We start from the raw sequence: 16,412 nt of genomic DNA on the forward strand, positions 1-16,412 counted from the left end.
GTCTCTCACCTTTCTACAGTGTTAAAATTGCCCTGATGGCACATTACCAAACTCAAACCTAAGCCTCAGGTAATACAGTATATCTCTACAATTCCAATTAAAACAGTATAATCCATTTCAATAAAAATCACTATCCAATGTTTACAGCATTTGCTATGTAGCCCAAGCTCCTATATATGCAATGATAACTGTTTTATATTTTCTCTCACAGAATTCTGTTAACTTAAGATCAGACACTGGTCACCAAAGAAGATTTAAGTTTATCACTGCAATCTGTATAAACATTTAAAAAATGTATCAATGAGTAAGTTACATGAATAATTACAGTCTTCTCTTGTGCAGTTTGTTTTCATGAAATGACAATAACATCTCCCCTCAAAACCTCATTCTTCCAAAGACAACATAAATATACTCTGCATGCTTTATAAGAGTATATAAAGTATGATTAAAAGACTGTGTCTGATAAGTAAATAATGAGCCTGGCAAATGCTTGCTTTCCTAGCTGCAATTGCCTAAAATGAAAAGAAAAAAAAAATCAAGTTTTTTTTGCAATTTTAATGGAAAAACTCCTTAAATACTTCATAAAAAAATTAAAATTAAATGTTTTAAAAATTGTTTAATGTAACTCTTCTGTCTTCAATGACAGAAAAATTAAAGGGACAATGTGCTTCTATTAAAAACCTTATCTTCCAAAGAGAAAGTTAAATGTAATCAGAATGAACAAAACATTACGAAAAGCTTACTCTTCACTGATATACTATATTACCTGCCTGAGATGACTTCAGGTGCTGCATAATTTGGGGATCCGCAGCTAGTTCGCAGAAATTCACCATCTGACATCATGTTAGATAATCCTAAAAATAAGAGTAGTATGTTTAGCTGGTGCTAGGTATCCCGGGGTACTCAGGGGCCAGCTTGCCTGCCAATGGACCAGACCCAGCAGCTGCAACTGGGACCCTTTTGTCCCTGGTCTCCTCCTGACATGGACAACTGTCCAGAGTGCCCCGATTGGTAAGGAACAAGAGACTTTATTGACCTCTCTCCCCTGCCCTCTCTTTCCTCTCCTTAACCCTTTCTATCCTTCCCTGTTTTTCTAGTCCCCCAGTCCTGGACGCAGGAATCTGGTCGAAGGGCCGTCAGCCTGAGCTGAGGATTAGAGACTGATCACCTCCTCCTGGCAGAGAACTCGAATTCTGGTTCTGGTCTGGTCTGATTTCTGGTAGGGCCGAGTTCCAGTCCACCCTTCTCTGGAGGCCCAGGGAAAAGTCCCATAACGCCTGGGTATCTGTAGGTGGCAGGTCTGTAAGGCCACCCCTTTTGCCCCACCTCTCCCGCCTCCTCCCCCTTCTTCTTTCAACTTGGCTTCCTTTCCTCCCTCAAAATCTTTGATGTTAGTACTTGGATCTGAAGTTCTGTGTCTCTATAGGAGGTTTTCTGAGAGACTGTATTCTTGTATTTAAGGGCTTCCCTGGTTGTGCAGAGGTTGAAGCGTCTGCCTGAAATGTGGGAGACCTGGGTTTGATCCCTGGGTCAGGAAGATCCCCTGGAGAAGGAAATGGCAACCCACTCCAGTATTCTTGCCTGGAGAATCCCATAGACGGAGGAGCTTGGTGGGCTACAGTCCACGGGTCGCAAAGAGTCGGATACGACTGAGTGACTTCACTTTCTTTCTTTCACTTTCAGATATGTTTAAAGTAAATATGGATTAATGCAAAAGGAATAACATCAAGTCTGTAGTGCCTCAAATATCATAATGTTTACTTATTTTAAAAAGCAGTAGAAAGTATTTGTTAGACTAGAAAGAGACCATTTCAGAGTGCTTATACCTGACAAAAAAGGTAAAGCACATCACACGTAAGACTGAGATTCCTTTCCTAAATAAGAATGTTGATTCATTTCACAAATATGAGGTTATTCTAAATTATGCATAATTTTTCTAACATAAAAGCATCAAAATATTACTTACCCATTTCTCCAAGTGAAAGAAAACAGAGAGTACTATCACTTTTTTATACTCTGTTTTCATGGGCCTTTTAAAAAAAATCTCTAGGTAGAAATCAGATAGGCTCCATTTTATAAAGATTATGTTCCAAAAGTTTTTAATTTGGAAAGCTTTAATTCAACATAAAAAAATATCCTATTGAACCAAAATCTAGTTGAACTACAGCACTAAATGAGGTTTATGATTAGAGAAGAGAAATAGAAAAAGGAATTTCCTGACTTTTAGATGAAAGACAAGGTACAGACAAAAATGTTAACTAAATAATGCTGAACTCTGGCACCTTTTCATCTCTTTCTATAATCTCTCACTTCCTAAACCCTTTCCCCTACTATGGCACCCTGTCCAGGTATGTTGATCCCAGAAAATGTCTGGTCATAAAAATTACATTTTATCCTTTATTTTACCCCCCAACAAAAACTCCTGTTCTTTTATCAACAGCTGTTAGATGTTACTACTCAGTCTACTGACATTCCTCCTCCACCAGTTCAGAAGGATTACAATGCTCCACAACTGCATGGAAATTTTCACGAACCTCCATTTAAATGCATTTATCAGGGGAAAAGCCCGTACTTTCATTAGATTTTCAAAGGGGGTTTGTAACCCTCACAAAAAACAGTCAAGTCTCATTTCCTCAGGAGGGAATGCAGGTTGAGTAGGTTTACCTTGATACCAGCTCTCTAACTTCTCGAGATGTACTTGCATTTTTAGAAAGTGGTTTAAATGAACAGAACAAGCTAGTGTGCAGACTGTGCGACTAATCCCTTTTCACAAAATAGGATTTACATCCTTGAAAGTGAAAGTTTTAGCTCATTAAGAGTTGGTACTGTCACACTTGCAAAGGCAGCTAGTACACTTCTGAACAACTCTGGAGTTACATACCAAAATCAGCTATCTTGGCATTCATCTGTGCATCCAATAGCACATTCTCTGGTTTCAGGTCTCGATGAACAACCATGTGCCTGTGACAGTAATCCACGGCAGACAGAATCTGCTGAAAGAGCCGCCGAGCTTCCATCTCTTCAACCTATCAGGTACAAAAGAAAGTATACCAAGAATATTTGGGACATCTACATAGCAAGTTTTAGTTTCACAATCAACCTAAATATAACTGAGTAATAAAGCAATTAGAATTGTGTTAAAATTCTCAACAAATCAGACAAACAAGCCAAAAACTTGCATTCAAGCTCAACATATCAATCGACAAGCTTTTCTTTGTTGCTAGATGTCACAGGTCATTTTCAAATAATATTACTAAATGTGCACAATGTTTCACAAGTAAAACAATCTAAAATAGAATTTAAGTGAAACTGCTAAGAAAAGGAAATATCTGAAGCTTCAGCATGGTGTTATGGAACTGATTTTGCACTTTGAAAAGCATAGGCTTTTCATGTTGGCAATTAAGTGGAATATATTTCCTAAAATCAGTATGTCATAAATTGCATGTTTTAAGAAAGAAAATACATCTAACACTCTGTATGTTTAGTTAGACATTATTACAGAAACAATCTCACTTTGAAGATATCTTTGTGGTTTGCTATTTCTTACTACTTTCCTCTTTTTTTTGCTTAAGGGTTTATTGTACTAGATAGAATGTTACTCACCCGTCCATGTTTACAGATGTAGTCAAACAATTCACCACCAGACACATATTCCATTACCATAAAAAAATCTGTTGGAGTGCTGATCACCTGGTATCTTTTTTTGTCAATGAAAAATATAATAAAAATATTACTTTAACCAAAATCAGCCTAGCATGTTCATTCCTACTATAAATTGATATTCTAGTGTTTTATAATACTTTAAGATGTCAACAAATTATATAGTGTTATCAAAATAATCACAGAGTTATAAACATGGAGGTTCATAAAACTCAGTTAGGTCCTGGAGCTTACAGACTTCCCTCCAGATCCCACCTTTCATGTTTACAAAATCTAGGAAATCATCCATTCCTTGACAACTAAATTAAGAATTAATTTTTCCATTTAAGCAAAAATGTGTTTGTAGTCTATGGAGATGGACTATGACCAACCTAGATAGCATATTAAAAAGCAGAGATATTACTTTGCAGACAAAGGTTCATCTAGTGAAAGCTATGGTTTTTCCAGTAGTCATGTATGGATGTGAGAATTTGATTATAAGGAAAGCTGAGTGCCAAAGAATTGATGCTTTTGAACTGTGGTGTTGGAGAAGACTCTTGAGAGTCTCCTGGTCAGTAAGGAGATCAAACCAGTCAATCCTAAAGGAAATCAGTCCCGAATATTCATTGGAAGGATTGATGCTGAAGCTCCAATACTTTGGCCACCTGATGCAAAGAACTGACTCATTAGAAAAGACCCTGATGCTGGAAAAGATTGAAGGCAGGAGGAAAAGGGGACGACAGAGGATGAAATGGTTGGATGGGATCACTGACTCAATGGACATGACTTTGAGAAAGCTCTGGGAGTTGGTGATAGACAGGGAAGCCTGGCATGCTGCAGTCCATGGGGTCACAGAGAGTCAGACACGACTGAGTGACTGAACTGAACTATGGAGTTGAGGTGTGTTATATTTAAATAACAGTGGAAAATATTCTTGGAAAGGAAAATGTTATCAACGTGGATACAATCAGAAAAATCTTAAAGTTGACAAATGATCCTGTCTTCAAGATATAAAATGCAAAAAAAGGGAAGGAAGGTATAGATTAAAAGTAAATTAAGAGACATGTTGTATAGACTAGTTTTGATTCTAGTTCAAACAGACCAACTTTAAAAACTATTTGTAAAACAAGAAAAGAAAGTCTGAATGACTGGTTGATAATATTTAACTGTTTAAAATATTAGATGATACTAAACTGTGCTTATTTTATTAAAATACAGTCTTTACCTTCCAAAGTAGATATTGAAGAGATTACAGATTAAAAGGTGACTCAGAGGGTAAAGTATCTGCCTGCAATACAAGAGACTTGGGTTCGATCCCTGGGTCAGGAAGATCGCCTGGTGAAGGGAATGGCTACCCACTCCAGTATTCTTGTCTGAAAAAGTCCATGGACAGAGGAGCCTGGCAGGCTACAGTCCATAGTTCATGGGGTCAAAAAGAGTTGCATACGACTGAGTGACTAACACTTTCACACTTTCACTTTACAGATTAAAAACATACTATTTGGGATTTGCTTCAAAATAATTTGTGGTGGGAGAAGGAGGAGGAAGCAGATAAAATAATACACTGATAACTGCTGAAGTTGAATGATAGACATATAAGGCTTCATCACTTTACTTTTTTTTTTGTATGCATTATGAAACTTCCACAAAACAAAAATAAACAGATGTATGTATGTACATATGGTGTGTTTATACATGTGAAAATATATATGTTCTAGGCACTCAAAACTGAGCACATAAAACAATAAAGAATCTTAGCTCTATTTGTCAAAATTTTTCCTAAAAAACTATTACTTCCACATCCACACACAATTATACTAGAGTTTGAAAACTTTAAAAACATGTTAACTATAGTATTAATGTTTTAAATGATGGTCACATCTAACACATATAAATGAACAATTGTTCTACTCTGCTTTGTTTATAAAGGATTAGTTACATCTAGTTGATTATTAGAAATATCTAAATGACACTGAGTTTCTATTGAGAGCTGCTATGTATAGCTGTGTGGTTGTGCATGGCTTGCAGGCACCCAGTGGAAGGCACAACAAGCAGGGGCTAAGAAGTGGCCCAGATGCCACCCCGCAGGCAGCACACCCTGACACAACACGTGTCAGAAGCAGGGCAGGCTTCTGGTAATTAGTCCTCCAGATGGGGCACTGTTTATTATTAATGTTCAAAAAAGAAAGTTCTAAATGGTGGTCCTGGTTACTATTCTTCTTTAAAGAGGAAGGAAAAAAATGGCCACGAAATTGGTGACATAACTACATAGTATATATTGTAAGAGAGGACACATCATATATAAATTAATACCTGCAAAAAGTAAAATAGTTAACAACATTGTGAACCAACTATACTTCAATTTAAAAAGAAATAGGAAAAAAAGTAAAATATAAAAGCTATCCTTTTATAGCTTCCACATCTGAAAATGATTACAGATTTTCAGAAGAAATATTTATAATAGCAGTCGCTAGTCTTTGGGATGAAAAAGGTACCCCATTTTCTATAGATTAATGTAACTGGCAAATAAGGTTGAGTCTTCTCAAATGAACTGTGAACAGGGAACTTACCCTGAGAACTCTAGGGGCAAAAAAAGGTTCTAAAGAAGCAATCCTAACAGGCACCAAACTCTAATGGAATAAAATGAACAGTGAACAGCAAGAGCACCCACGCTGTCACCTCACTGCAGGCTGATCTGATTTATCAACAGAAGTCTCAGCCACTTTCATGCTTTGTGCATCTTTGGGTATAAGAAAAAGCAGTGATTCCAATAAATTTAGCTGCTGATTCCTCTGAGTATATCATCGGTTTTCAATAAATATTGTTGGACCCAGAGACTTGATCAGATACCATTTGATTTTTATTTTCTTTCTGAAGACTAGATGGTTGTGCGTGCTTCCAGCCAAAGGTGTATGATGTCTGTCTCTTTTCTGAGATATTAGGAGCCATTACTGATCACAGCATAGATCTTATTAAGTCACAATGAAATTTTAAATGCTGGCCAATTTCCATAGTCTATTAATGAACTATAGTCTATAGGAAATACTCCCTCAAAACCTCCATTGTCTCTGAAGTGCAGGCCATCAGGTAACTGCCTGGTACTTTTTCTTGTTATATTCATTAACCAGTCTCCTTATCATCTTCCTGTCATTCTGACTTAATGTCTTTTTTCCCACTACTAAGGTTGTCAATATGCCAGCAAATCTGGAAAACCCAGCAGTGGCCACAGGACTGGAAAAGGTCAGTTTTCATTCCAATCCCTAAGACAGGCAATGCCAAAGAATGCTCAAACTACCACACAATTGCACTCATCTCACACGCTAGTAGAGTAATGCTCAAGATTCTCCAAGCCAGGCTTCAGCAATAGTGAACTGTGAACTTCCAGATGTTCAAGCTGGTTTTAGAAAAGGCAGAGAAACAAGAGATCAAACTGCCAACATCTGCTGGATCATGGAAAAAGCAAGAGAGTCCCAGAGAAACATCTATTTCTGCTTTACTGACTATGCCAAAGCCTTTGACTGTGTGGTTCACCACAAACTGGGAAATTCTTCAAGAGAGGGAATACCAGACCACCTGACCTGCCTCTTGAGAAATCTGTATGCAGGTCAGGAAGCAACAGTTAGAACTGGACATGGAACAACAGACTGGTTCCAAATAGGAAAAGGAGTACGTTAAGGCTGTATATTGTCACTGTGCTTATTTAACTTACATGCTGAGTACATCATGAGAAACGCTGGGCTTTATGAAGCACAAGCTGGAATCAAGATTGCTGGGAGAAATATCAATAACCTCAGATATGCAGATGACACCACCCTTATGGCAGAAAGTGAAGAAGAACTAAAGAGCCTCTTGATGAAAGTGAAAGAGGAGAGTGAAAAAGTTGGCTTTAAGCTCAACATTCAGAAAACTAAGATCATGGCATCCGGTCCCACTGCTTCACGGCAAATAGATGGATAAACAGTGGAAACAGTGGCAGATTTTCTTTTTGGGGGCTCCAAAATCACTGAAGATGGTGATTGCAGCCATAAAATTAAAAGACACTCCTTGGCAGGAAAGTTACGACCAGCCTAGATAGCATATTAAAAAGCAAAGATGTTACTTTGCCAACAAAGGTCCGTCTTGTCAAGGCTATGGTTTTTCTCATAGTCATGTATGGTTGTGAGAGTTGGACTATAAAGAAAGCTGAGCGCTGAAGAATGGATACTTTTGAACTATGGTGTTGCAGAAGACTCGAGAGTCCCTTGGACTGCAAGGAGATCCAACCAGTTCATCCTAAAGGAAATCAGTCTTGAATATTCATTGGAAGGACTGATGCTGAAGCTGAAACTCCAATACTTTGGCCACCTGAGCAATTGCTCATTTTCATTTTCTTTTGCTGATTCCTCCCCTTCTCCCAGACATCTTAACATCATGGTGCCCTAGAGGTCAATTCCTTGAATTCTTATGGAGGGAGAAGTGGATTATGGAATTCACACTCCATACTCACATCCTTGATGCGAAGAGTTGACTCATTTGAGAAGACCTTGATGCTGGGAAAGATTGAAGGTGGGAGGAGAAGGGGATGACAGAGGTTGAGATGGTTGGATGGCATCACTGACTCAATGGACATGCATTTGAGTAAACTCTGGGAGTTGCTGGTGGACAGGGAGGCCTGGTATACTGCAGTCCATGGGGTCACAAAGAATCTGACACTACTGAGTGACTGGACTGAACTGAATGTTGTCATCATTCTGGGTGAACAAGATATGCATGTAGATGATCTGTCCAATACATGCCCTCTAATTTCCTTGACTCTTTTTTCTCATTCTCTTTTCCTCTTCTACACATAGCCACTTACTCCAGGGTCACATACTAAGACTAATTCCTCCGATTATGCACTGGATTCCTTTGTCCCACATACTGAAGAACTTGGTTTCTACAATTAGCTATTCTTTCTCCTGTATCAATCTCTCCCTCTTGACTGTATTGTCCTCTTTGACACACAAGCATTCTATAATATCTTCCATCTTAAAAAACAAATACTGTTTAGATCTCACACTTCCTTCTAGTTACCGCTCCTATGTCTCTCTTCTCTAAAATCCCTGAATGCTGTTGTTACTATCTCCCCTTCTATATCTCAGATTCTTTCCTACAGGTTTTTGTCTTCACTATTCCAACAAATTTCAAAGACACCAGCAACTTCCACCTTGCCAAATCCAATGGTCAATTCTCAGTCTCATCTTACTCAATATTCAACAGTATAAGGAAAAGTTAATAATCTCTCTTTCTTCAAATATGTTTTCCAATTGGCTTCGAGACACCAAAAACTTTCTTGGTTTTCCTCCAACCATTTTAATTGCTCATTTTCATTTTCTTTTGCTGACTCCTCCCCTTCTCCCAGACATCTTAACATCATGGTGACCTAGAGGTCAATTCCTTGAATTCTTATGGAGGAAGAAGTGGATTGTGGAATTCACACTCCACACTCACATCCTTGAGGATCTCATCTAGTCTTTGGGCCTTAAATATCTTAAATACCATCTATATGCTGATGACTTCCAAATTTATCTCTAGTTTACAGCTTTCTCCTCTAACTTCAGACTCACATATCAAATAAACTACTTGCATTTCTACTTGGATAATTAATAAGTATTTCAACTTCAAAAAAAAGAAAAAATCAAATTCTTGATACCTAAAACCCCACTTCAAATCTGTTCATTCTACAATCTTTTCTGTTTCAATTAATGGCAGCTCCACTTTTTTGTTTGTCCACACCAGCAAACCTTGGAGTCATCCTTGATTTCTCTCCTCTAACAACCTACTGTGCTGTGTTTAATCACTCAGTCGTGTCTGACTCTTTGTGACCCCATGGACTGTAGCTTGCCAGGCTTTTCTGTCCAAGGGATTCCCCACACAAGAATACTGGAGTGGGTTGCCATGCCCTTCTCCAGGGGATCTTCCCAACCCAGGGATCGAACCCAAGTCTCCTGCATTGCAGGCAGATTCTTTACCATCTGAGCTACCTAGAGAAGCCCACAACCTACATCTGTCAGCAAATCCTGTTCTCTACCTTGAAAATATATATAAAATATGCTTACTTCTCAATACTCTCCACACTATGTTCTAATCCAGGCCACCATCTCTTTCACTCAGAATACTGCAACTGACCCCTAATCTGATTTATCTGCTTCAACATAAGTCAGATAATATCACACCTCTGGTCAAAACTTTCCAGTGGCTTTCCTTTACTCAGAGTTAAAAACCAAAGCTCTTACAATGGTCTGGTATACCCTTATCCAATCTGGCTCCCCTCTGTGTCTCTGACTACACCTCTTACTCCATTTCCCCCAGATCACTCTGCTCCCATGATCTACCACCTGTAGCAATTTCCACCTCATAGCCTTTGTATGTGCAGCTTTCGCCATCTGTTATTTCCTCCCTCCAAAATATCTGCATGCATATTTCCTCACCTCTTTACTATCTAACATATAACATATTTTACTAATATAGGATTTATTGTCTATCTCTTCAATGCCACAAGCACACAAGCACACACACACACAAATATAAGCTCCGTAATAGTAAAGATTTTGTTGTTGACTTCTATTTGTTTGCTGATGTATCCCCAGTGCTATCTGTTGCATGAATGTATCAACAAGCTAACTTTCTGGCCTTATTTTCCTCCATGTCCCTATACAACAGTCTGTGTGTTAGACAAATCAAACTACTTGTTCCCACCATACCACGTTCCTTACACTTTCATTCTTTTGCTTTGTTGTTTTTCTAGAACCATCAGGACCTTGTTCATATGTCACTTCTTTATACACAGAGTAACCACTGAACACCTACTAGGTGCTGAGGAGATAAAGATGATACTGACGGCACCAATCTTCACTATCACTTAGATAACTAATGGGATGCTCAACTTAACACAGCCAAGGCAGATCATTAACATTCACTTGTACCCCCAACATGGTTCTCCTCTAGTCTTCCTATTTCAGAAAATGGTACCATCAACACCTAACTGTTCAAGTCAAAACCCCAAATTCCAGTTGCTTAGGCAAAAGAGAAGATTCCTCATTCCCTTTCTTTTCCTCAGTACTTTATTAGTTTTACCTCTAAAATATACATTGAATTGACAGGTTTATCTCCAGCTAGACCAGTGCCATCAAACAGAACTTTCTATAGTGATGGAAATATTTTATTATACTTTCCAATATGATAGTCACTAGCCACATGTGGCTATTAAAACACCTGAAATGTGGCTAATATGACCAGAGAACCAAAACTTTTAATTTAATTAAAATTTATGCCACATATGGCTAGTGGCTACTGTATTGGACAGCACTAATCTACACTACCATTTTGGCTAAACCCATCATTAATCTCCCAGCTGGACCATAGCAACAGCTTCCTAACTGGCTGGTCTCTCTGCTTCTACTTCTGTCTCTGTACCCATTCGACACTATGGCCGTGTCACTCCTCCAACTTTCTCACTCCCTCAACTTCTTGAACAAAATCCAAACCTCTCAGCAAAGTCTTCAAGATCCTATGATATGTGGTCCATGTCTACTCTCTGACCTCATGAACTACCTCTCTTCCCATCACTCACTCCATTCTCGACATTATAGATTATAGTCATCTTCTTTTTCCTACAATACTCAATCTTTCTTTCATCCCTCTGAGGTTGCTTTACAAATACTGTCCCCAGGTTTTCAAATGGCTAGATCTTTATAATCCTTAAGCCTTATCTCTGCTCAATGAGGCTTTCCTAACAGCCTAATCTAAATTAGCACCTCCTCCTTCCTCATCACACCCAAGGACAGCACCATGTTTCACTCTCCATATAGCACTTATCAATGCCTAAGATAGTCTGGTTAATTTGTTTACTTACTATTTCGAGCTGCTAGATAAGGCCAGCCATAAACATCGCAAGTGCAGAGAGAGACCCTGTCTTTTACTACTGTACCCCCAAAGCCTTAGAACAGTGCCTATCAGATACTAGGTACCTGATAAAAATTGGCTGAATAAAAGATGAAAACAAATATTGTTTTTGCACCTAAAGAATTCAATCTTGTGGAGATACTAAAAAGAAAATGAGCAATTACAATGTAATGTCCAGGGCTTTGGAAAAGCTGAAATTCTGGGTGCTCTAGGAACAGAGAGGATGAAACTTGACCCATTGTGTTACGGCTAGGGCAAAGTAGTTTTTCTAGAGGTAACTGCATTTAAAAGCTTGTATTTAAAGGACAAGTTGGAATTGGAAGCCTAGAGGAAGGGAGATATAGGTAAAGTTTTCCAAGCAAAAGCAACACTTGAAATACAACAAGTAAGAAAATGGTAACAATAAGAGCAGAGAGAAATGGGCAGATTTAGGAGACACTGGAAAAAAAGTAGCAGAACTTAATGATCAATTGTATGTAAGGGGTAAGGGAAGAGGAATTAAATATGATCCTCAAGTTTTAGGCTTTGGAAATTGTATGAGTGGTATTTTCATTCATGCACACAAATTTATTTCATTCATGCACACAAACATATACATAAACTAAGTTGAATTATATACATATATAAACTAAGCTGAATAAACTAATACGAGTTTTTCATATGCATATATATGAAAAAATTCAACTTAGTTTCAAATGGCTCTTTGATTTCAGAATGGAAAACACTCAATAAATAGTTCAATGAATGGGTTCAGAATTCAGCAGAAACATAGATTTGTAAATTTTTAAGATAGAGATGACAAATCACACCATGGTGGCAGATGAGGTCACCCAAAAAGGATTCACTAAGATTACACTAGCTCAGAATGCTGAAGTATATCAGTATCTAATGGTCAGGCAGATAATGAAGGGCCCATAAAAGAAAGCTTCAAGAAAAGGCAAGAATGTAAAAAGAAAATCAGAAAACCGTGGTGCCATAGAAATCTAGGGACTACAACATTTTCAGGTGGTGCTCATGAAAAATGTTAAAAGCTGTCCATGAGGTGGATAAGATAAAGACATTTAAAAGTTGGTAGGCAAAAACCATCTTTGCCAAATTATAAAGTGTCGATCCTTTGACCAGTTAAAGTGAAATTTCCCTAAGAACCATGGGGAAATGAAAAACCAGGACAAAAATCAATTCAACAAATTCTAGTTGATGGGAAGGTTGGAGTTTCCTTTCAATCCTGTTTATTCCTTTTAATTTTCTCCCCATGGGTTTTTTTCATTTTGAGTTAATAGAGAAATTATGCAACATACAACCTTCATTTTCAGTATTTAGTTTTCAAACTTTCTTGCTTATTCTAGAAGTCCATTCTGTAGCAAGGAAACTATTTTTGGCTCACTTGCGTAGTTCAAGATTGCAGAAAACAAACAAAACCACTGAAAGGATCAGGTCTCTCTCCCTGTTTAAATCACTAACACTGTTAGAAGGCTGTGTCAGCAAGTTTATTCTGAAGCAAGAATACATGAGTGCCTTTTTAAAACCAAAAAATCAAATTCACAATTAAAAGGCAACATGGTTAAATGGACTAAGCTTAGGCTGGTAGCCAGAAACTTTAAACATTAAATTCACCTCTGTCAGTTACCTTCTGACCAATCCTGAGAACATCCTAGTACTCCTTCACAAAACAGAACATAATGAAATAATTCTGAAACAGAATGGGGTAAATAGTCAAACCAAAGTCAGACAACTATAAATAGTTATAGAAATGGAAGCAAGAAAACACTAGTAGCTATAACATCAAAAAAAAAAAAAAGCTTTTAAGTCCTTTTAACAATTGCAACTGCTTACTGACAAAATGATTTATTTATAGGAACAAAATAGCAACTAGAACTCATGCTCTAAAAGAACAAAGTTTCCTTGGCCTCTTTCAGGGTTTGCATTATATAAGTGATAAGGTCAAGAAAGGAAGAATACAGAGATCTCTCCTTTCTCCACTCTCACTTTGGCATGTGACAATTTTAGCCTGGCTTAGCAGCTTTCCCCTCTTATAGGAAGTGACCACTCAGGAAGGAAGAGCAAAGAGATTTATCTTAGAAGCTAAATTCATCCACTCAGTTATTCATTAGCTTGAATAAAATAATTATTAACATGGAATTGAAGTCAGACATGAACTGGTTCAGTTAACTGAAAATCATTTGGAATCATGAGAGGAGTGAAATCACTGACCCTGCTTCTGGGTCAATGCACTTCAACCAGCAGGCACTGTAACAATGAGAACACAATAATTCTCAAACAGCACCATGAAGTATCCCCATTTTAAAGTTAAGGAAACAAAGAGTAGAAGAGTGAATCATAGGTGATATTTTAATTCCTGTGATATCTTTAAAAACCTGTATATACAAATTTTGGATCATCTAGACCACAGGTCTTAGATAATATAACCTTAAAATCAAGTACAGCCATGCAATTTCAGGGACCTCATTTCTTATTTATGCTTATGATCAAGTGAACTTCAAATGAAGATCAAACGACACTGAAGCTTATTGTTAGAACCAAGTCTTCATCATAATGATGAGAGAACTGAGTCATCACAGGTCATCCAATGGCACACCAAACCCCCACAAAAGCCTCCTCTGAACAGTTAGTGGCATATTTATGCTGTTAGTAAGATACACTGAGGGGGCTCCCTCATTTAACATACCAATTTGCACTGGTTCCCTAGCAATAAATACATCTAGTTATAGAAAAGACTAAATGCGTGTCCCAAATCCTAGCAATAACTGGATCAGCCATTCACTTAAAGATTTCAAGAATGCTACTCTATTGGTTTTCTATTGCTGCCATACTAAGAACTTAGTGTGCTTAAAACAACACAAATGTGTTCTGTATTATGTTACAGTTTTAAAGGGAAAAGTCTGATACATGCCTCTCTGGGCTAAAAATCAAGGCACAGCAGGGCTTCATTGCATTCTGGGGGCACTAGGGGAAATCTATTTCATCATATTTAGAAATCACCTGCCTTCCGTGGGCTCATGGCCCCCTTCCTTCACCTTCAAAGCCAGGCACAGCCAGTTGAATCCTTTTCATATTTCTTCTCTCTGACCTTGCTTCCATCTCAAATCTTTTTCTCTGGCTTATGATTCCCTTGTCCACTTTTAAGGACCGCTGAATTACCCTGGAACCACCAAGATAACCAAGGAAAATCTTTCTATTTTGTCAGCTGATTAGCAACCTTAAATCCATTCATAACCTTAATTCTCCTTTGCCATATAATATAACACACTCACTGGAGATTAGGACATCTTCCCTTTTTTTGGGTGGCGGGGGGTGTCGGCGGGGGCACTATTGTCTACCACAGCTGTTATGCAACCTTGTTATGGGTAAACAAAGTGCCTCTACAGGGTTATCAGATTGTTTCTCATCAACACTGATACCTAAAGACAGCTCACTAAAAAAGTTTAGACTAAATATAACCTCTGACTATGATGCTGGGAGGGATTGGGGGCAGGAGGAGAAGGGGACGACAGAGGATGAGATGGCTGGATGGCATCACCGACTCGATAGACATGAGTTTGAGTCAACTCTGGGAGTTGGTGATGGACAGGGAGGCCTGGTGTGCTGCGATTCATAGGGTCGCAAAGAGTCGGACACAACCGAGCGACTGAACTGAACTGAACTGAACTGATAACTAACTAGCAAAGTCTCAAAGATATTAATACTGCTTTTCTCAGTTTTTTCAGTCCTGGAATAGAGGTTAATAGCATGGCATCTGAAATCAGATATGAAGTTAACAACTAGCTCTGCAACTTACTAGCTATTTGACCTTGGTCAAGTTGCTGATACTCTTTAAACATGTGATTTTCTTATCTGTATAATGAAGATAATAATATCCCTTATACACTTATTGAGAGGATGAAGTGAAATTATATATGTAAAATGCTCAATACAGTTTCTAGCCATTATCAGTTACTCAGTAAGATTAATATTTACTTTATTAAACTCTGTCCAAGCTTTAAGATAAAAAATAAAGACAGTCTTCAGTGTTTTAGCATATTACATTTTCACAATTAATATTAAACACATCTTCAGTCTAATGTTCTCCCAACTGAGCTATTTCAGCCACTTTAAACACAACTTCAAATGATGTAAAAGAATGCTGCTGCATACTTAATGTCTAAATTTTCTATGGGTCTAGATGATGTTAAATTAATTATCTTTCAAATTAATTACTTATTTATTAAACTCTTAATTTATTATCTTCTAAGTTTGTAACTTGCTTTATCCAAAAAAAAAAAAAAAAATTAATTTGCCTTCCTAAGGACTTTACTATCAGTAATTAAAGTAATGATGGCAGTTTTGCAAATAATATAATGGCAGATAATCTTTAACAGTTACTTTCTACCTTTTCCAAAAAGAAAATACCCTGTTCATTAAAAGTGACTAGAAAACAATTATAAAATAAATCTAGAAATAGCAAAGTCCTAAATTACCTTCAACATGAATACTAGAGATAAGAGTCAATTTACAATTAGACTTTTAATTCTAAACCAGAAGCATGCAAAAAAGGATAATGAGGTTAAATGAATTACATTTGTTAAATATAAATATGAAAAACTGTATATTTATAAAAAGTTTAACTAAAAATAGATAATTATTTATAAATTCAAATATGATATTTTGAGACAGTTTCTCTCATGTAATCAGGTGCAGAAGTACTTACAGTTTGATAATATGAGGATGACGAAAGAGTTTTAGATTTTGAATTTCTCGTTTTATTTTTCCAACAACATCTAAACTGCGAATCTTCTGTCTATTTAAAATTTTAACTGCAACTTTATGGCCTGTCAATTGATGCTCTCCAACTA

At 37.4% G+C, this 16,412-nt stretch overlaps 1 protein-coding gene across 2 annotated transcripts in view; it reads right to left on the bottom strand.

Moving 5' to 3' along the window:
- Positions 1-16,412, bottom strand: part of PRKAA2 (protein kinase AMP-activated catalytic subunit alpha 2) — a 79,367-nt gene that overhangs the window by 20,964 nt on the left and 41,991 nt on the right. Inside the window, exons 2-5 of one of the 2 annotated variants that reach the window (XM_027537127.1) lie at positions 16,268-16,409; positions 3,604-3,697; positions 2,882-3,026; positions 767-854 (exon numbers count right to left, since the gene is read on the bottom strand). In XM_027537127.1, coding sequence (XP_027392928.1) covers positions 767-854; positions 2,882-3,026; positions 3,604-3,697; positions 16,268-16,409 — 469 coding nt within the window. The remainder of the gene's footprint in view (positions 1-766; positions 855-2,881; positions 3,027-3,603; positions 3,698-16,267; positions 16,410-16,412) is intronic. The other variant, XM_027537128.1, reaches the window with a different exon arrangement.

This window comes from Bos indicus x Bos taurus, chromosome 3, assembly GCF_003369695.1.
Source record: "Bos indicus x Bos taurus breed Angus x Brahman F1 hybrid chromosome 3, Bos_hybrid_MaternalHap_v2.0, whole genome shotgun sequence".
Lineage (NCBI taxonomy): Eukaryota > Metazoa > Chordata > Mammalia > Artiodactyla > Bovidae > Bos > Bos indicus x Bos taurus.